Source organism: Zea mays, chromosome 1 (genome assembly GCF_902167145.1).
Source record: "Zea mays cultivar B73 chromosome 1, Zm-B73-REFERENCE-NAM-5.0, whole genome shotgun sequence".
Taxonomy (NCBI): Eukaryota; Viridiplantae; Streptophyta; class Magnoliopsida; order Poales; family Poaceae; genus Zea; species Zea mays.
The window spans coordinates 294,557,614-294,578,634 of record NC_050096.1 but is presented as its reverse complement, the minus strand read 5'-3'; the positions used below and the strand labels follow the sequence as shown (position 1 = coordinate 294,578,634).

At 50.3% G+C, this 21,021-nt stretch overlaps 1 protein-coding gene and 2 pseudogenes across 3 annotated transcripts; all 3 read left to right on the top strand.

The window, feature by feature from the left end:
• The first annotated feature begins 10,279 nt into the window (after positions 1–10,279).
• Positions 10,280–10,988, top strand: LOC100285615 (WW domain-binding protein 11). The gene has a single exon (NM_001158506.3). The coding sequence runs from the start codon at positions 10,343–10,345 to the stop codon at positions 10,841–10,843; it is 501 nt and encodes a 166-aa protein (NP_001151978.2). The 5' UTR covers positions 10,280–10,342; the 3' UTR covers positions 10,844–10,988.
• A 1,661-nt stretch (positions 10,989–12,649) lies between these two features.
• Positions 12,650–15,014, top strand: LOC100192970 (trichrome birefringence protein pseudogene; annotated as a pseudogene). Its single transcript, NR_159541.1, has 6 exons — positions 12,650–12,709; positions 12,809–13,206; positions 13,272–13,468; positions 13,938–14,072; positions 14,259–14,324; positions 14,464–15,014. The product of NR_159541.1 is annotated as a trichrome birefringence protein pseudogene (transcript).
• Positions 15,015–16,379: 1,365 nt separating this feature from the next.
• Positions 16,380–20,545, top strand: LOC100384370 (Histone acetyltransferase type B catalytic subunit pseudogene; annotated as a pseudogene). Its single transcript, NR_147834.1, has 5 exons — positions 16,380–16,464; positions 18,058–18,253; positions 18,853–19,016; positions 19,182–19,393; positions 19,666–20,545. The product of NR_147834.1 is annotated as a Histone acetyltransferase type B catalytic subunit pseudogene (transcript).
• Positions 20,546–21,021: the final 476 nt, after the last annotated feature.

Genomic DNA, 21,021 nt, shown 5'->3' with positions numbered 1-21,021 from the left:
GTCATGGGATGCCTTGCGGCTCTGAGCCGTTTCATCTCGCGCCTCGGCAAAAGAGGCCTACCCCTGTACCGCCTCTTCAGGAAGATCGAGCGCTTCACTTGGACCCCCGAGGCCGAGGAAGCCCTCGGAAACCTAAAAGCGCTCCTTACAAGCGCGCCCATCTTGGTGCCCCCCGCTGCCGGAGAAGCCCTCTTGATCTACGTCGCCGCTACCACTCAGGTGGTCAGCGCCGCGATCGTGGTCGAGAGACGAGAAGAGGGGCACGCATTGCCCGTCCAGAGGCCGGTCTACTTCATCAGTGAAGTACTGTCCGAGACCAAAATCCGCTACCCACAAATCCAGAAGCTACTGTACGTGGTAATTCTGACGCGGCGTAAGTTGCGACACTACTTCGAGTCTCATCCGGTGACTGTGGTGTCATCCTTCCCCCTGGGAGAGATCATCCAGTGCCGAGAGGCCTCGGGTAGGATTGCAAAGTGGGCGGTGGAGATCATGGGCGAGACAATCTCGTTCGCCCCTCGGAAGGCCATCAAGTCCCAAGTCTTGGCAGACTTTGTGGCTGAATGGGTCGACACCCAGCTTCCAGCAGCTCCGATCCAACCGGAACTCTGGACCATGTTTTTCGACGGGTCGTTGATGAAAACAGGAGTGGGCGCGGGCCTGCTCTTCATCTCACCCCTCGGGAAGCACCTCCGATACGTGCTGCGCCTCCATTTCCTGGCGTCCAACAACGTGGCCGAGTACGAGGCTCTGGTTAACGGGTTGCACATCGCCATCGAGCTAGGGGTCCGACGCCTCGACGCTCGTGGCGACTCGCAGCTCGTCATCGACCAAGTCATGAAGAACTCCCATTGCCGCGACCCGAAGATGGAAGCCTACTGCTATGAGGTTCGGCGCCTCGAGGACAAGTTCTTCGGGCTCGAACTCAACCACATCGCCCGACGATACAACGAGACTGCGGACGAGCTGACTAAGATAGCCTCGGGGTGGACAACGGTTCCTCCGGACGTCTTCTCCCGAGACCTACACCAACCCTCCGTCAAGACCAACGACACGCCCGAGCCCGAGAAGGCCTCGGCTCAGCCCGAGGCACCCTCGGCCCCCGAGGGTGAGGCACTGCGCGTCGAGGGAGAGCGGAATGGGGTCACGCCTAATCGAAACTGGCAGACCCCGTACCTGCAATATCTCCACCGAGGAGAGCTACCCCTCGACAGAGCCGAAGCTCGGCGACTGGCGCGGCACGCCAAGTCGTTCGTCTTGCTGGGTGACGGGAAGGAGCTCTACCACCGCAGCCCCTTAGGCATCCTCCAGCAATGCATATCCATCGCCGAAGATCAGGAGTTATTACAAGAAATACACTCGGGGGCTTGTGGTCATCACGCAGCGCCTCGAGCCCTTGTTGGAAACACTTTTCGACAAGGTTTCTACTAGCCAACCGCGGTGGCCGAAGCCACAAGGATTGTACGTACCTGCCAAGGGTGTCAATTCTACGCAAAGCAGACCCACCTGCCCGCTCAGGCTCTGCAAACAATACCCATCACCTGGCCGTTTGCTGTGTGGGGTCTGGACCTCGTTGGTCCCTTGCAGAAGGCACCCGGGGGCTACACGCACCTGCTGGTCGCTATCGACAAATTCTCCAAGTGGATCGAGGTTCGACCCCTAAACAACATCAGGTCCGAACAGGCGGTGGCGTTCTTCACCAACATCATCCATCGCTTTTGGGTCCCAAACTCCATCATCACCGACAACGGCACCCAGTTCACCGGTAGAAAGTTCCTGGACTTCTGCGAGGATCACCACATCCGGGTGGACTGGGCCGCCGTAGCTCACCCCATGACGAATGGGCAAGTAGAGCGTGCCAACGGCATGATTCTGCAAGGACTCAAGCCACGGATCTACAACGACCTCAACAAATTCGGTAGGCGGTGGATGAAGGAACTCCCCTCGGTGGTCTGGAGTCTGAGAACGACGCCAAGCCGAGCCACGGGCTTCACGCTGTTTTTTCTAGTCTATGAGGCCGAAGCTATCTTGCCCACAGACTTGGAATACGGATCCCCGAGGACGAGGGCGTACGACGACCGAAGCAATCGAACCAACCGAGAATACTCACTGGACCAGCTGGAATAGGCTAGGGACATGGCCTTAAACTCGGCGCGGTATCAGCAGTCCCTGCGACGCTACCACGCCCGAGGGGTTCGGTCCCGAGACCTCCAGGTGGGTGACTTGGTGCTTCAGCTACGACAAGACGCCCGAGGGCGCCACAAGCTCACGCCTCCCTGGGAAGGGCCATTCATCATCGCCAAGATTTTGAAGCCCGAAACATACAAGCTGGCCAACAGTCAAGGCGAGGTCTACAGCAACGCTTGGAACATCCGACAGCTACGTCGCTTCTACCCTTAAGATGTTTTCAAGTCGTTCATACACCTCGTTTACATACGCCAACAAAGTCTAACCATCAAGGAAGGGTCAGCCCTGCCTCGGCAAAGCCCGACCCTCTCTCGGGGGCTAGAAGGGGGGCACCCCCTCTGCGTCAAAATTTTCCTCGGAAAAAGTCTTTCTGCCAGAACATCTTTCGTGCTTTGCGACTACTTCGATGGTGGGATCCTGGAAACGACGTAGTACACGTAAGCAGGCAAGGCCGACCGAGCCGAGGGACTCCTACGCCTCCGGGATACGGATACCTCACTCATCACCTTCTGCGATAAGTAACTCACGCTCGGATAAGCGATTCCGCTGACCGAACAAGTCTTAATGCTCGAAAACTTTTCTACCGAAACGATTTTTCGTGCCTTCTCGACTATATCGATAACAGAATCCAACGGACGAGTAAGAGTACACGTAAGCGGCAAGGTCGACCGAGCCGAGGGACTCCTACGCCTCCGGGATACGGATACCTCACTCATCACCTTCCGTAAAAAGTAACTCTTGCTCGGATAAGCAATTCTGTTACCGACGAACAACTTTACAACACGACGACGGTATGTTTGGGCCTCGGCGGCTGCAAAAAACATACGCACACTACAGATAAATTGTTCCTGCAGGATCAGATATCAGTGCGGGAGCAGCAGCACCCTCGGCGTCGACTCCACCTTCGGCGGAGTCCGACCCAGCCTCGGACGGCGACACGGTCGGAGGATCTCCACCTCGAAGGAACCTGACAGCACCACGACTGGGCCATCGTCGCCGGGGTCTCCTCCAGGAACCCGGCCCGAGCAGATGGCTCGACCGGCCGCTCCGTAGCCTCAGCCAGCTGTCCCCCGAGGACATCGGCCCGGCTCATGGCCTCGGCAACCCGACTCCGGTGTTGGTCCCGCCAGTGGACAGCCCGGCTAGGCTCTGGCCGACAAAGCTTCTTTTCGAGCCAACTCTGCCTCTGTCCATGCTAACACCGCTGCCTCCGGCTCCGGCTCATCGCAGAGCGGCCGAGGGTTTCTTTAACTAAGCAAGAGAAGCCTCGGGCGGCAAGGCCGACTGAGCCGAGGGACTCCTACGCCTCCAGGATACGGATACCTCACTCGTCACCTTCACACGAGGCAACTCACACTTGGTTAAGCGGTCCAGCTAGCCAACAGGCGAGTCCTAGTGCTCGAAATGAGGAAGAAACACGGCTTTACGCCAAAATACACACATATTCAGGCCCCGACAGCCACAATGAACAGACACCGGCACTCAAAGTGCCATTACAAACGGAACTCCGGTTCCGCCCCCGCGGGTATGAACAACCTCCACATCGGAGAGCCTGCGGGGGCGACAAACTCCGGGCGACTCACCAGCGACCTCTGCAGCAGCAGCGTTGGTCCCAGGACGGACGCTGCCGCCGGAAGGCTCTCGTTCGCGTCCCCACTCAAGGGACGAGAACCAGACATTAAAGCCAAAGAGCCGGAGGTCGGCCCGCAGGTGGCGCTGACGGTCTCGACGGCGGAGAAGCTTTCTCCAGCTGCCACCACCTCAGCACCGACGGCGGTGTACACCTGTCCATCGACACCGCATCAGCGAGCGCCAGCCGCCCCAAAGCGCACTGGCAGGTCCTCACTCCCGTCCTCGCCACGAAAACGAGGACAGAGGACGGAATGTTGCACCCTGGCTGGGCAGCAACAGTTCGCCTTCCCCGGCATGGCTGGAGGGCGCCTCCTCCTCAGAGCTGGAGGATGGTTTCCACCCCCAGAAGCTGAAAGAAGAGGTGGTCCGCCGACCCGTGCGGGAGGTAGAGCTCCGGCTCGCCTCGCCCTCCGCCCCAACAAGGATGATGAAGATCCTTGAAGCTGAGGGCGGGGCAGAGGCCGCAGCCCGGCTCGCTTCTCCCCACCATCAAACTGGTGGTCACCGTCTTGGGTGACCACCGGCGAGGGGATGCAGCTGGGCTGCCTGATGAAAATCCTTGAAGCCGAGCGATGGCTGAAAGGTACCAACTTCCGCGAAGTTGCGTCCCTCCAACGACGACAAGACGAAAGCAACGCGGGCGCTCCCCATCCGTGGGCTCGGAAGGTGGAAGGACGCGATGCATGAGGAGAGTGCGAAGACATGGTTGCTATCCAAGGGGGCCGCCTTCCTTTTAAAGGCGACTCTCCCCACTTGCGTCCTCAGCCGTCGCGGACTGAGTCTTCACCAACACGCTCCAAGGTCTTCCCCCTACGACACAGGGGCTGGGTCCCACGCGTCATGCAAGCTGGCCCAGGGCAGAAGAAGCCAAACCGCCGCGCGCAGAGCGCGTAACTGCCCAGCGGTTACAAGCACTCCACTTTCGCCCAGACCAGAGGGTGAAAGGGCGGACCGCCATGCAGGCGGCATGAAACCGCACCAAGGGGGCGCACCCTTTCGACTTCGACGCATCCAGCATGGAGGCCGAGGCCCACACGTCATGTAACCAGCGCGCCGGTTACTACGTGCGAGAAACTGCACCGCCACTTGCGCCAGTACCGCGCCTTCTCGACTGCGGAACCGGTGCCACGACTCGAGGCAACCCTGCGCATGGCCCAACAGTGCCAACCGAGCACATCGGTCATGGGTCAGTCAGCCGCGGGAGAAGGCGCGACGGTCGATATGGCCAAAAGTGGGCCGGCAGTAATGGCGGCGACAGGCGGGTGGAAGCAGCGGTCAAGTCGTCTGCAGGCTCACGTCCCCTCCTGGGACAGCGAGAGAGCCCTCTCCCACAGCGTGAAGACAACGCACCCGTGTTCCGTTCCTCGATCGGCTCGCGCACGCACAACGGCTGCCCCGCGAACCACTCGTCCCGTCGTAGTAACTCTGCAGCAGGACAAGCGGTACCTTTGGCAGGCGAAGCAGGCGACGCTTCACCTCCGCCATGATGACCGCGTCAAAAAGGTACTCCACGTTCAAATTCATATCCCTTTTTCTCTTCCCCTTTCTCTCTCTTGCTACAGGGACCGGGAAAGGGGATACTCCGAAAGGGATCCTTCTTCGCGAAGGAAACGGGCCCCGAGCCCCCCTACTGATCAGAGGTTCGAAGGCTGGCCCCTCGGAAGGGTTCGACAGCCGCCTCAGGCCACTCGGGCTCCGCGCCCACTACTGATCAGGGGTTCGTAGGCTGGCCCCCGAAGGGTTCGACAGCCGCCTCAGAGCACGCAGAGCGAGGGATGACTCTGGGTACGTCCGATACATGGCCGAGGCTCGGGCTACGCTCCCGAGGTACCCTAGGACATTTCCGAGACCAGCAGGAGCGATTCTGTAACGGAATCCCATCAGAAGGAGGCATTGAGCCCTCGGACCCTATCAAACGGGACCGAGTCCGGCAAATCACCTGCAGGTACTTTTGGAGCGCGTCTCTGGCCACTAGCCGACCCTTATCGAACGGGGCACGGGCGTCCACTCGGATCACCCGTTAGCAACTCACTGGAGACACCATGTTCGGCGCCCTCCGAGGGCAACATGGCGCTTTCCCCCCCTCCTCCTTGCGGAAAGGCGACGCAGGGGCGTATGAAAAAAGCCGAGTCAGTCCTTGACCGTCCTATCGCTCTATGCGGAGGCTCGGTGGCTGCTCTCGCAAACCCGGCTCCGGCCAAACCGTTGACAGCGTCAACATACCAGCCCGAGAACTTGGAACCTGACTATGCACCCGGGCTACGGCCAGTTCGCATGAGGGAACAATCAGACCGGTCGAGGCATCACGAAACGCGCTAAGACCTCGAAGGAGTCAAACCACTCCTCCGAGGCCTCAGGGGCTACACCCGGCGGGTGCGCTCGCGCGCACCCACCGGAACAAAACGCAACCGAGAAAGGCCGGTCCCCTTGCAAAAAAGTGCGACAAAAGCCTCCAAGCAAGTACCAACACTCCCTTCGAGGCTCGGGGGCTACTGTCGGGGACCATAATTAGGGGTACCCCCAAGACTCCTAATCTCAGCTGGTAACCCCCATCAGCACAAAGCTGCAAAGGCCTGATGGGCGCGATTCAGGTCAAGGCTCCGTCCGCTCAAGGGACACGATCTCGCCTCGCCCGAGCCCAGCCTCGGGCAAAGGCAGCCGACCCAGGAGGATTCACGTCTCGCCCGAGGGTCCCCTCAAGCAACGGGCGCACCTTCGGCTCGCCCGAGGCCCAGGCTTCGCGGAGAAGCAACCTTGGCCAGATCGCCACGCCAACCGACCGTATCACAGGAGCATTTAATGCAAGGATCGACTGACACCTTATCCTGACGCGCGCTCTTCAATCGATAGGGCCGAAGTGACTGTAGTCACTTCGCCGCTCCACTGACCGACCTGACAGGAAAACAGTGTCGCCTGCCCTGCTCTGACTGTTGTGCCACTCGACAGAGTGAGGCTGACAGTAGCTAAGTCCAGCCTCGGGCACCATAGGAAGTTCCGCCTCGCCCGACCCTAGAGCTCGGGCTCAACCTCGACGCCGGACGACGGACGACGGACTCCGCCTCGCCCAACCTCAGGGCTCGGACTCAACCTCGACCTCGGAAGGCGGTCTCTGTCTCGCCCGACCCCAGGGCTCGGACTCAGCCTCGACCTTGGAAGACGGTCTCCGCCTCGCCCGACCCCCGGGCCCAGACTCGACCTCGACCTCGGAGGAGCCTCCGCCTCGCCCGACCTCGGGCTCGGACCGACCACGTCACAGGTGGGCCATCATTACCCTACTCCTAGCTAGCCTAGGCTACGGGGAACAAGACCAGCGTCCCATCTGGTTCGCCCCGGTAAACAAATAATGATGGCACCTCGCGTGCTCCATGACGACGACGGCTCTCAGCCCCTTACGGAAGCAAGGAGACGTCAGCAAGGATCCGACAGCTCCGACAGCTGTACTTCCACAGGGCTCAAGCGCTCCTCCGACGGCCACGACATCACATGAATAGGGCGCCAAAACCTCTCCGACAACCACGACGGCATGTACTTAGGGCTCTGGCTCCTCTCTGCTAGACACGTTAGCACATTGCTACACCCCCCATTGTACACCTGGGCCCTCTCCTTACGCCTATAAAAGGAAGGTCTAGGGCTCTCGTACGAGAAGGTTGGCCGCGCGGGAGAACGAGCCGACGCACAAGGCTCTCTCTCTCTCCCACGCGAACGCTTGTAACCCCCTACTGCAAGCGCATCCGCCCTGGGCGCAGGACAACACGAAGGCCGCGGTTTCCCCTTGCTGTGTTTTCCCCCTTTGTGTTTCGTCTCGCGCCGACCCATCTGGGCTGGGACACGTAGCGACAATTTACTCGTCGGTCCAGGGACCCCCAGGGTCGAAACACCGACAAAATGGTTGCTGAGCAGAGAGCCATTGTGAAGAAGGAAACACATACGGTGTACATGAGCATTTGGTGTATATATGTTGCACATGAACTAACAAATTTCATTAAAAATCTAAAATATCATACATATTCTTTCTATTCTACTTCTATTATGTATAAAATTTCAAATTTAAAGTCGTTATATTTTAGCTGTAATAAAAAGGAACACATGAAATATCATACATGTTTTAGTTGTAATAAAAATGGTCGTTCGACCATAAAAACGTGTGCTATAGACGAGAGGCCAAAAACAGTCTTACCAGTTCCAGCGTGGATAGTGGATTGAGGACGAAAACATGTGTTATAATTCACGTGAGTCCAGGAATAGCTTTACCGGCCTCCTGGGACCAAAATGTTTATTAGGGTTGTACATACGAGTTGACTCTATCTACTGCTACTATATAATGTGCAGGAAGTACAACCAATAGATGGTTGTTGAGCAGGAAGCCATTGTGAAGAAGGGAACACATCCTATATACATGAGCATTTGAGTATATATAGTGCACATGAACTAACAAATTTCATAAAAAATCTAAAAAAAAATCATACATATTCTTTCTATTTTACTCATATTAAGTACAAAATTTAAAATTCAAATCCGTTATATTTTAGCTGTAATAAAAAAGAGAATATTTTGGTCGATTTTCTAATTTAAATTTATCAGAAAATTTATCTTTTTTTATTACAACTAAAGTATGTTGAATTTGAACTTAAGATTTTGTATATAATTGAAGTAAGATGGAAAGAATATGTATGAAAATTTTCAGAATTTTTTATAAACTTTGTTAGTTCACAATATGCACATCAAAGGTTCATGTGCACTAGATATATTTCCTGTTAAGAATGCAATAACCCATGCAAGCAGTTTCTCAGTGTTTAGTATTTGCATGGTACATAACCATATTGGTCAATATTATCAAGTTGTTTTTATCTAAGGGCTAGTTTGAGAACTCTAATTTCTAAAGAGATTTCTATTTTCCCAAGGAAAAATAAACTAATTTCCTTTGAAAAAATTAAAATCCCTTGGAAAAATGAGTCCGCCAAACTAGCTCTAAATAACATCATTTTTAGAAAGGTGCTAGGTTGGGCAAATTTGGAGTATTCAGTCACATTGTAGGGACTGGCTTGGTAGTAAGATAATCCAACTGTCCTTGATAAAATGATAGAATGTTGAAACTTTTAGCTGGACAGGAGTAGGGGGAAGTAATTAGATCTTGAAGACATATAATTTTGTGGTTTCTTGTGGAGGCAAATAGTAAACGGTCTTTTTAGGGTCAGGTGAACTGAAGTGTTATAACCTTTTTTGGTGAGCAGGTCTGGTCGTTTTTGTTCACCTCTGAATCCTAAGCAGAAGTTGAACAATCCTAAGGTCCCTTGTCAGGTACTGTAGTACAAATGTACAGTGAAAGGCACGGAGGATGATCATTAGTAGTGTGTTTGGTTTGAGGAATTAGGTGATCCATCTTCTTCTCACTCCTCACTTATTTATTTGGTTTGTGGAATAGAATGAGTTGATCTATCACCACCCCATTCCACATAAGCTAATAATTAGTATATACATGAGGTGCGGGTTGATTCCACCAAAATTGATGGAATTAACTTATAATGCATCACCTCATAAAGCATAGAGTGACTCCACAAACTAAATACACCATAGGATCTCAAGATGATTTGCCATGATAATTTGATGGTACGCCCTATTAGCTGGTATCATTTGATTTTATATAATCAGTGACTTAGTTGTTATTTATTTAGATGTCCAACTAATAATAATTAACTACTCTACTATCTATTTAGGTTCAAAAGATATAATTATCGCCACATAATTACTATCTATAAGCATCTAAACTGGGCTTAAAAAGTAGGATCTTTATTTGTAGTTTTTTTGGGTGAAGTTTCATTCAATAGAGAAATCGAATTCGCTGACGTTTTGCTCGGATGTAGTTGAATTTATATTAATCTTTGTTAGCAAAAACGGTAGAAAAACCAAGTAGAGCAACCAAATAAATTACAGAGAGAACGACACACAGATATACGTGGAAAACTCTTTAATATGAAAGGAAAAAAATACGGGTATCAGTCGGGTATCAGTCAGACAAAACCGTCATTATATATGGAGTGTTTATAGAACGTCGTCCGTAGATGGTGGCTTACATAAGCAGTAAAAGACGACACACAATAAACTTTAATTATGGTCACTAATATATACCGTGGGGCTCTACCCGCCGGAGGTGCCTCACGACGCCGCTTGCTAACATGATCGATCATAAACTCAACAATTATTTCGTGTCAAAATCGATTAGAGTGAAAATTGAAAGCTTCTAAACAAGTCGGAATAAAGAAAAGCTCCGTAGTTGTTCCCGGTGAATTGTGGAAATGAGATAAGAGTAACTTCGTGGGTAGTACTCTGACAGGCACGTACGCACGTCGGCACGTGTCGCAAGAAGCCTCCTCTTTCGGAAAGCAGGACACGTGCTCCTGGTCGTCGCCGGACGTGTCAAGTCGCCAGGCGTATAAAGTGTTCAGCCGACCTCCCGTGCCATGCCTCTTGTTTTGTACTCAATCGTCGTCGTGTACGCCAAAGATAGGAAGAGCAGAGCGCAAGGATGCCGGCTAGCCTGGTGACGTCGTCGCTCCTCCCGCCGTGCCGCGCGGCCGCGACGTCGGCGCGCGCGTTGCGTTCGTTCGCCCGCCGGCCGCCGCCTTCGTCCGCCGGTCTCGTCCGCGTGCGCTGCCACGCTGCCACTCCGCCGCCGCCGGAGGTCCCGGGCCAGACGACGCCGCCCGAGGTGCCTGGCACGGACCGCCAGCCGCTCGAGGTGCCGGGGACGAACCGCCCGCCGGACGAGGTGCCGAGCATCGACACGCCGCCAGAGTTCAACGCGCCGCCGGGCGTCGACGTGCCGATGCCGGGGCAGCCAGCGCCCGGACCGGAGCTCCCGGGTCCGGCGATGCCGTCGCCGCCGGCGCCGGAGGTCCCTGTCGTGCCGCCCAACCCCGACGTACCGCCGCCACAGCTCCCGGAGGTGGACCCGCCCAGTCCGCCGCCCGAGGTCGTCCCGCCGGAGCCGCCAGGCACCGCGACGGCGCCGCCTCCCTTTGTGTAGCTCCGTGGCTCCGCCGCCGTCGATGGCGCGGGCCGGTGGCAGGTGGACAGGGCGGGCGGCATGCGAATGAACCACGTAGGAGTGTACAAAGTAGTTAGAAGGCATGTTGTTCACGGGTCACGGCTGGGCAAGTTTGCTATTGGTTTAAAAATGGACCTATCAAAGTCGAGGACGACCGGTGCCGTAGCTTAGCTAGCTTGGCGTGATCCGTGATCGTGAGCTCGTGGCAATGGCGCTCGCTGAGCGCCCACGGTGGTGTTTGGTTTGCTCGACTAAACTTGAGTTCGTCTCACTATTATTATAAAACTAACTGCGCCACTACCACCCATTGTTTGGTCGGAGCGCCGGGACTCGCAAGGTCGCAACTCGAATTCACCCTGTTCTTCCCTCTACTGACTCGCGTTTTGATTCGTGGTCGTGTCTGCCGTGGGCCTGTGCCGGCTTCCGCCAATCCGAATTGGGCATTTTGTAGCTGTGCTGCTCGTAACGGGCCTCCATCGCTTAAAATTCGCTTTGTTTTTTAACCTAAATTTTGATTAAAATTTACATTTAGACTTTTTGGATGACTTAGGGGGTGTTTGGTTTGTAGGGACTAATCCCTACATTTATTCCATTTTAGTTCCAAAATTACCAAATATAGAAACTAAAACTTTATTTTAGTTTCTATATTTAGCAATTTATAGACTAAAAATGAATAAAATGAAGGGACTAAACATTAGTCCCTAGAAACCAAACACCCCCTTATTTCAGTATTTAGATCCTCGGTATTTAGACCCGATCGGACAACCAATTTTTTTGTTCTTTAACTTAATTTTCGACCAAAATTACATTTAGATCGTGATTCACTTATTTCAGGATTTGGATCCCAAGCCAAGCTCTACATCAATGACTTATTTCAGGATTTGTACTCGAAGCTTGACCCATATGTTATAGCGCTGAGATAACGACACACATGTCGACGCATTTCAGGATTTAGACCTGAAGCTCGACACATTTCGACACATTTCAGGTCGACACACACGCCGATCCTTCTCTCCAATCTTTCTTACCTCTCACCTCCCTCTCCTCACGCGCCGCCCCCGGAGCCGCGTCGACCCTCACTTCTCACCTCCCTCTCCTCACGCGTAGTCCTCGTCGTCCCCCATATCCACGTCGGCCCCATCCTGTGCCACCTCCGTACCTCCACGACGTGTCGCCGCCCGGCACCCATAGCTTCGACCACCGACCCCACGTCGACCGCCGACCCCAAGATATTTTTTGTTTTTTTAAGTTAAACTTCCATTAATAGTTAGTAAGCGTTATTGTTTTGCACATATAGTTTAACTTAACACTAATCCTAAACTTACCATATATAGTTTAGCATATTGTTTAGCACATTATTTATCATATGGTTAGCTTATCTCTACTACTTATTAAGGAGGTAAGGGTAGTCTGTCGTTCTGCCTTCGTTCAATCTGGATCGTCCATCGCTGTTGTTCAATTTGGATCGTCCATCGCCACACTAACCTGCTAGCCGCGCCCTCCTCACCCCGCTCCATCCGCGCGCAAAAAGTCGACACAAGGCGACAATACCAAGAGCTGATTACACGAGCTGACCGCTTCCTCTGTAGCAGCAAGGTTTATAAGTTGCTACCGCAACCTTTAGCAGGCCGATATAGTACATTATATTTGCGCCGCGGTAGCCTGCGTGGGCTGCGTTATTTAGTTAAACGTACGAGGCCCATCTATCAATTAAATATATAAGAGATTAGTGTAGCACGGTTCTGCCAGTGCCATCCGCGCCCTCAGCCGAGGATCTCCATTCTCCTCCCCACGCAGAATCCACCGCGAGGTCTCCGCCGCCCTAACCGCGCCCTTCCATCCATGGTTCTGCAGCCGCGCCGAAATCCTCCTGTCCCAAAATCTCGTCGGCCTGGCCACGATGAGTGCGCCTTCTCTGACCCTGGGCTTTTGACCCCTCGCCAGGTTGCAGTGGTGTCGTGCTCCCCAGATCTACCACGGGCGCGTGCCCGGATCTGGCCCGACGAACAGCGGTGGAGCTCGCGCGGTGTTCCATTCATGGATTGGGATCTCAAGATGTCGGTCTCCTAGGACCTCCGCGACTTCCCCCGCGACAGCGTCGGGCATTGCCGCCGCAGCTGCCGCGCCTTCCCTCGCGACGGCGCCGAGCCGAGCGGAGTGCTCCGTCGACCTCAAGCTCGGCAGGACGACACCACCACGAAGGAGCCGGTGGCTGCAACCGCAGCGCCGTCCGCCAGCCCGATGGGCGGCGTCGGGCATTGCCGCCGCAGCTGCCGAGCCTTCCCCCGCGACGGTGCTGAGCCGGGCGGAGTGCTCCGTCGACCTCAAGCTCGGCGGGCTAGGTATGTTTGCTCTCAGGTACCCGAGAATCAGAGGCTCCTTGTATGACGGCGACGGCGGCGCGCAGGCCCAGGAGCAGCCCCCGGCCCCGGGGACCTGCGACCTGTACAAGGGCCGCTGGGTGTACGACGAGTCCCGCGCGCCGCTGTACAAGGAGTCCGACTGCAGCTTCCTCACGGAGCAGGTCACCTGTATGCGCAACGGCCGACGCGACGACGACTACCAGAAGTGGCGCTGGCAGCCCGACGGCTGCGATCTCCCCAGGTACCACCGCCTTGCTTCCTCGCTTGCCTGCCACTGATTCTACAGAAACGGTGCCTATACGTATACGTGTACGGTTTACGCGGCCCGGCGCGCGTCGTAGGGTAGGTGCGCGTTTTCGTTTGCGGGCTGGATACTGTGAATTCTAGCAAAATTACCTTAATTATTAGCTGAGCACACCTCTGTACACCATAATTATCCGAGACTGAGTTGAATCTGTATGTAGAACCTGCTATGGGATGGCACTTCTTGTGACTATGTTAGCAGTAGATTCGTGTTTGACTGTAGTAGTAAAATAAATTGTTGATCCCAATGGATTGTTCTACAACCTGTATCTATTTTATGAGTCGGATCCAATGCCATCTGCCGCCATGTCAAAGCGAGGTAAGCAGCCTCTTTTACCAACTGGATTCGGCCATTTCTCGTCGCTCGATCTGGCTATAAATCTCGCCTGCTCGTGCATGTGACATAGTTCGGCTGCTTCAAGGTGCTCGGAAAGGGGATGCTGTTGTCCAACCCCATCATTGTTAGGGCCAAGCTCATCTCCAAGATCATCGAGAAGAGGATCAATGTTACTGGAGGCACTGTCTTGCTGACCGCCACATAGGTCTTTATGCATCTTGTTTTATCTATCTGTGATAAGAAAGCTTTCCATTTCTTTTTGTGGATCATGCGTTGTGAGATAATATTCTCTGGTACGTCTAATTGTGGGCATGTATTGTCCTTTTCTGGTGTATGGTTGGAAACGACAAAATCAATTGATTTCAGTCTTTATCACTAATCTGAGATGCAGATGCTGTCGACGGATATGCATAGAAGAGAACATATATGCATAAAAGGGAGTAAAACTAAGATTTGGGTAAAAATCCTCTCCCGTATTGTATTCCAATTTATACGTGTATATTTATGGTAATTGTTTTAGTATATTTTAGTATCTGTTTTTTCTTATACTTAAATAATTGAATTGTATGATGATAGATATTTTCATCCGGACACAGAGTAAAGAATTCTCCACTCTCTTGACTTGACGAGGCTATATAACCAGAGGCCATCAGAGGAGAACTGAAGACTGAGAGCATTCTCTGCTTATAATCTTTATTCCTCTATATTCTAAATTATTTTTTTCAATCCCCTTCCACCTGGATTCGATTCGAATCCCACACCACCACGTGGTGTTCTTCCTATATCGAATAAACGTTGTTTCGCTTGTCTAATGATCGATAGGGCACTGAAAGAGTCATTCCTAGAGACTCTACGGAAGGACACAACGGAGATGGAGCAGCCTGCTTGAGAAGAGGCGGCGGAGGAGAAGGAAGCGCTCAACCTAGACTCGTGGTCGTCGACCAGCATGCGCCTTGACGTCCTCTTTTTTGATTCATTTATTTGATTTTTTGAACAAAATTGCCCTTGTCTTTGTCCTTCCTCCCTTTTTTCATTTTCTTAATGCCCTCATGTAAAATATAAGGCATGTGTTGTTCAAATCTTTCTTTTAAAACTACATGTATTTCGTGTGTTCTATGATGATATATACAGAAACTGGTCTTCTTGATATGTTGATAGTGGTCTGTTTGCTCTTGAACCATGGCCATTCAGTGTAATCCGTGAATGTCATATATTATACTCCCTCTATTTTGAAATATAGAACATTGAGGACATGCTACAACTAATTAGCCTTTTTATTTTGAATCAAGTTTTCTCTTTCTGCCAAATCTTGCTATTAAGCAATAGTGCATGCATATTTTTTTTCTAAATCAGACCATTTTCTATAGGACAAAGGAGGGCATATGGAAGGACATAAAGGAAGGAGGGATACTGGATGGTAATGATGGGGCTTCTGAGATACTGTCATGGGTGGGGAAGAGTTGTAAACTTGATGAAAAAAGCAAGCTTAAAAGAAGAAAACATTATGTCTTGCATGAGAACTAGAGGAACATGCGATTATTTATGTTATTGGCTGTTTAATTAATGTATTTAAATTGATTAATCAGGACAATCCTCAATGTGGTGGTTTTGTGTAGTTCAGATTTAGCAAGAGTGAATTAAGATTCTTCTCCTTACATCAACAATGCATTAAGGTGATCTCACAGTGGCACTTCTATTGAAGTGTCCGTAGCTGTTGAAATTCCTAACTTTATAAATATAATGAGCACCAAATTGGTTGTCATTATGCAGAACATATCGTGCATGGTAAGCATAATTGTTGTTTTAGTACAAAAGCATGGATGCACAAAAACTGTGGCATCAAAGGGTTGGTTGACTACACACAATATGGTGCTTCAAATAGTTGAGATCACTGACAAAATCCTTTTGAAGCTGGAAGAAAGGCTTAGATTCGTTGAGCAGAAATTTTCATGCAGGGGCAGGAGATCATGAATATGTTTGATCAAGAGGAATCTGATTGGTATACACTAATTGCAGAGAAAGAAATTGCTATTTCTGATATTCAACAAACTGTTGAATCTGTTCAGCTTGACATCAAGCACCTTCTTGAGGCAGCAGCAGCAAAAGTGGCAGAAGTTCAGCTAGAGGTGAATCAACTTTATGGTTTTGCTGAAACTCTGAATTCACTTAACATCATCCAAGAGCATGATATTGTTTTCAAGGATATGCTTCATTCAGAGCTGACTGGACTAACCAATACCATCGGGGAGGTAATTCATGGAGGTGAAAGTATGATGTCAAATTTGAGAAGGATCATGTAGAAAGTTAATGATGAACCTTATAATGACATGCTTACTTTAGAAAAAACTAATGGTAGAAGTTCTTCACCTTTGATCAGGCACAAATCAGGACATGTCCTAGATAGTTATCGTGTTATTACATGTTTCCGTTGCAACGCACGGGCATTTACCTAGTCTATCAATTAAATTCCATAAGGCCCATCAAGGAAAAACCCTAGAGACTTCATCACCGCAGGCAGTCGCGCGGCGGCTCTCCTCCCCGCAGGCAGTCGCGCGGCGGCCTCATCCCCGCTGGCGAGCCTCCACTCCCCTCCGCCGGTACGCCTCTATCGTCGGTGGACTCCCCCTCGGCAGACAGCCTCGCCTCGCGTCTTCTCACCAGTCGCGCGGCCACTATCCCGCTGCTCTGCGCACCGCGCAACAGTAACCGCTCTTCCCACGACCTATTCCATCCCGAGTTCACTTGTGTCCGCTCTGAAATGGTGCAACGCTGCGGCGTTCCATGCCCATGCTTGTTTACTTGTGTCCGTCGGCAGAACAATTGCTGGTTGCGGGTGTTTGCATCTTTTCGCGCACAAATAGATAGTGTGTGGCATTGCCTATTTCATTCAGTTCTGCAAAGATAACAGAAGGTTGGGTATGGGCAAATGTCGGGTCAGTCAAGCAAGCATCGCACTGCTCTAAAAGATCACAGAAGATTGGGTATGGAATTGCTTGTTCCATGGAGATTTTGAAGGAATTCTACCAACAAGAGCTGACCTCATGAAAACCTCCCTCATCGAATTCTTGTGTTTTTCCTGCACCTCATCCAAACATTCGGTCTTGGAGTTTTCTTTATTTGTTCGATCTATAGAGCTACAGGATTCAAGGTACTACGGTAATGAATTCCTATGTCTCGGGATTTTTGTGCCAGGGAGGCCATAATCTGTCAGAGACGAAAACAAGAAAGAACCCAACTCAGTTTCTTTGAAGCACATATCACCTCCTTCCTATTCACCTCTTCAGATGAATGCAAGCTCCCAATGCACATATCGCCTGACGTGAACCTCGATCGGCATCAGGAGGCCAACGGAGGATCAGAGCAGGAAGGCGTGGAGCTTGAGCTGCAGCGAGAGCTTGGGCGTGAGCTGCAAGACCAATGCAGGCGTCTCAGTCAGCAATACAACCGCACAACTCTCCTACTGTCTATGAGGTGTCAGATGTTCATGCATATTCCAGTAAAGTTGAACAGAGCCATCAGGAGTGCGTACATACAGGGCATGGAAATTATCTCCAAAGGCCGAGCCATCTTGTAGCTCTGCTATGGATTCGAGTCACCGTGGGTTGCCGTGAGAAGCATGAGAGCCACACAGCCTGCAGATGCGAGCAGCAGTCTTCTTAATGATAAATATGTCTACAGCTTCAGTCATAACTATACTGATGCATTTTAACTGCAACGTCACTCATCACAATAAACATGAAGGACATAAGCTTTATCTCAGACACTCAATGTTGTGCGATAACCTAATCAGGTCACATATGTTGTCTGGATCGTATTACCAGATGTCATCTGATAATGTGCAATTTTAGAGAGTGTTGAAGGCTTCTTTATAACGTTCTCGAGTTGTAGGGTTCTAAGGTCCGACTGGCACGAGGCTCGTTCAGTCGTCTCGAGGAGTAGCACCCCAAGATGTAAGAATGGCATTAAGGGCCTGTTCGTTTCGCATGGAATGAAGGGGTGAAATAAATCTGCCTTGGATTCCTTTAATAATTACTATAAGTTTGTTAATTGAAATACAATGAGCAGGTATTTTCTTCTTGTGAACCTTACAGTTTGGGTTGTCTGAATTTATTGCACTTATGTGATCTAAACAGAAACATGTTGTCCTGTTGCCGCCCAGTTTGTTAATAGAAGACTGTTTCTATTTTCAGGAGTCAGGGTTCTCTCAATTGCGAATGCTCACTCTTGAGTAAAGGGATAGGCTAAAGAGCAGCTCCATCCAGTTCGACGACCATAGTTTTTGCGAGTGGGTGCACAACCTCAAATTAGCAAGTACATGCCTACATCGTCGACAACTAAAGGCAATTACTGAGGGAGCTCGGTGGGGAAGACCTAAAGGTGAAGACGGTAAGTTTGTCATTAAGTCATTTTGACTTTTTATTGAATGATAACATGGATCTGATTGTCCTTTTCTGAGTGTTTAATTCCTTCTTATTTAGTGCCATTGGACATGTGGTAGCTGGCTGTCACATTGATTTGAATTCCTATATATATTCTTTAGATGGCATAATCATTTTATCGTTGCAAAAGTTGTTTCAGATAAAATTATGTCTGCATAGGTTCCCTTGCCCCAAAGAAACTCCATGTTCAGTTCAAGACCAAATTACAAAAAGAAATCTTCAACCTACAATACTACTACTCCATTTCATTCCTTACAAAGTTTGTCTTTCCTTGATACAAATTGCAGAATGCACTGAATAGCCTTGAAATCTTTAAAAAAGTTGTACTCACACCAGCGCACTAATGTCAGTTAGGCCATCAATGAAGTTATAGAAGTCACTGATGTCATAAGTTAGGCCATTGGGTTGATATCCCTATTTTTTCTTTCATAAAGCCCACAAATCCCTACCATTTCTATTTACTGTAAAAAGTAACTTGTGTACTTTAGAAGGGAAATAAATCAAGAAGCACGACTAACTAGAAGTTCTGTTTAATTTTTTCTGAAGCGGAAAAACTCAGGGAGAAGCTGAGGCAGGAGTGCCTGTGGAAGGGGACGGAACTGGCACATGGGGTGGCTGACGCCCTCTTCGCTGTATCACCCACCGAGGACCTCGACGGCCCTATTGTACACCTCCCACCGCCCGCTGTTCGACTCCCGCGCGAGAAGCATGTGAGAACCTCTCGCTTAATTTGCTTATTTCAGGTGTCCGAGGAGGCCGGAAATCATCTCTTTGTGGAATCCTGCATTCCTCTGCACGACTTCACGTACATTATTATTTCACATGACAATGCTACAGTTACACTCTTATCTAATTCACACGTATCATTTTTGCAGCTTGGTGCTGGGACCTCACTGCCAGGATTAGTAGCTGCAAAGGTTGGGGCAGATGTAACACTAACAGACATCGCGCAGACATTATTGTTTCTTTAATTGCAGGCCACTGGTGCTGTACTACGTGGTCCTGACGTTGCGGGACAGCGTGCACAAGGTCTTCTACGCCGTCGTCGAGGCCGCTGCAGTTCGCGCAGACAACAGCCATCTTGGAGGTCAGCTGCTTGTTTTTCGTCCCCCGTTTTCGATTGCTCGGTCACAGTAAAACTTTCTGTTTACATTGTTTATGGGGGGTGTACTGTATTTAGTCAATTTCTTTGAAGTTATTCCATGGCACTGCTAGGTTCTTTTTGCTTTTGCACCCATGGACAGTCTGTTTTTTAGATGTTAAACTGACATTGACAGAGTTGCATAACCATACATTTTGGAAATTAAAGCACACTTTCTGTCTGGCTAGGTGTTTATATGATTTTGTTGTATTTTTCAGATACTTGTGTTGCCACCTTATCAGGGTGAAGGCTATGGTCTTGGTCTTCTTGAAGCAATCAATTATATTGCACAGTCTAAGAACATTTACGATGTTACAATAGAAAGCCCTTCTGATTCCTTGCAGTATGTGAGATCATCCATTGACTGCCTCTGTTTGCTCATGTTTGATCCGATCAAACCTGCACTCGGTGCTATTGTCTCGTCTCTGAAGGAGACCAACCTGTCAAAAAGGGCCCAAAGTTTGAGAATGGTTCCACCAGCTGACCTGATGGAGACTATATGTCAGAAGCTGAAGATAAAGAAGAAACAGTTCCTTCGGTGCTGGGAAATTCTGATCTTCCTAAGCCTCGACTCTCAGGATCATAAGAGCGTGGACAACTTTAGGGCCTGCATATATGACTTCATGAAGGGGGAGATCCTTGGCAGTGCCTCTAGAACTAACAGGAAGCGTCTGTTGTAGATGCCAACCAGTTTCAATAAGGAGGCATCTTTTGCTGTGTATTGGACACATGAGATTGGGGATGAGGATGAACAAACTGTTGAGCAGCAGCCAGAGGATCTGAGGACGCAGGAGCAACAGCTCAATGAGCTCGTGGACATCCAAATCGAGGATATTGCTGGGGTCGCCAAGAACGTCACTTCACGTGGCAAGGATAAGATGGCAGAGCTGGCGGTTCAATGAATTTGGGTGAGGTTCCTACTTCAAACGACGTTAAAATGTTGTCGTAGCTTATCTGGTGAGGTCTCTTTTACGGGTTGGCTTCTTGGTAGAAAGGGAATGTCACAGCATAGGCACTGAGTAGATTGTCACGGCAGATTATTATGTACTTCAATTCTGGAATATTTGATGGGAATGCTATTTTAGATTGCTTGGTAAGTGGGAACCGCCTCAAATCACAGAAGTAGAAGCAGCTTCCGATTCAGCCGGAACCATTTCTCCAAAAATGTTCTATTATAGAATAAACAAGGCTTAGGAGATAGAAAACATTATTTACAATATAAATATGTAATATTATTATAAATATACTGACTCAAATAAAATGAACTGGTATTGAACAAACATTATAAAAGGTCGAACAACTATGTCAAAACATTTATTCGTGATTACCGCCAAGTACAATTTAATACAATTCAAGGAACAGAAAATAATCCAAGACACATGACCAGACTTTAGAAGCTCGCTCTAGCTTAAACCAACAATGGAGTTCCTCATCATCAGCAATTGTCCTATCACTGTTCTGCATCCAGCAAGGAATCCTTTCTTACATGCATCAAAGCACACATAGAACCTTTCAAATACTTGATCTTCAAACTCTGGATTCAGATACACCACAACTGTACTACCAGGGTTACT

Coding starts and splice junctions, on each gene's coding strand:
- LOC100285615 (NM_001158506.3), top strand. CDS start 10,343: ATGCCGGCTAGCCTGGTGACGTCGTCGCTCCTCCCGCCGTGCCGCGCG.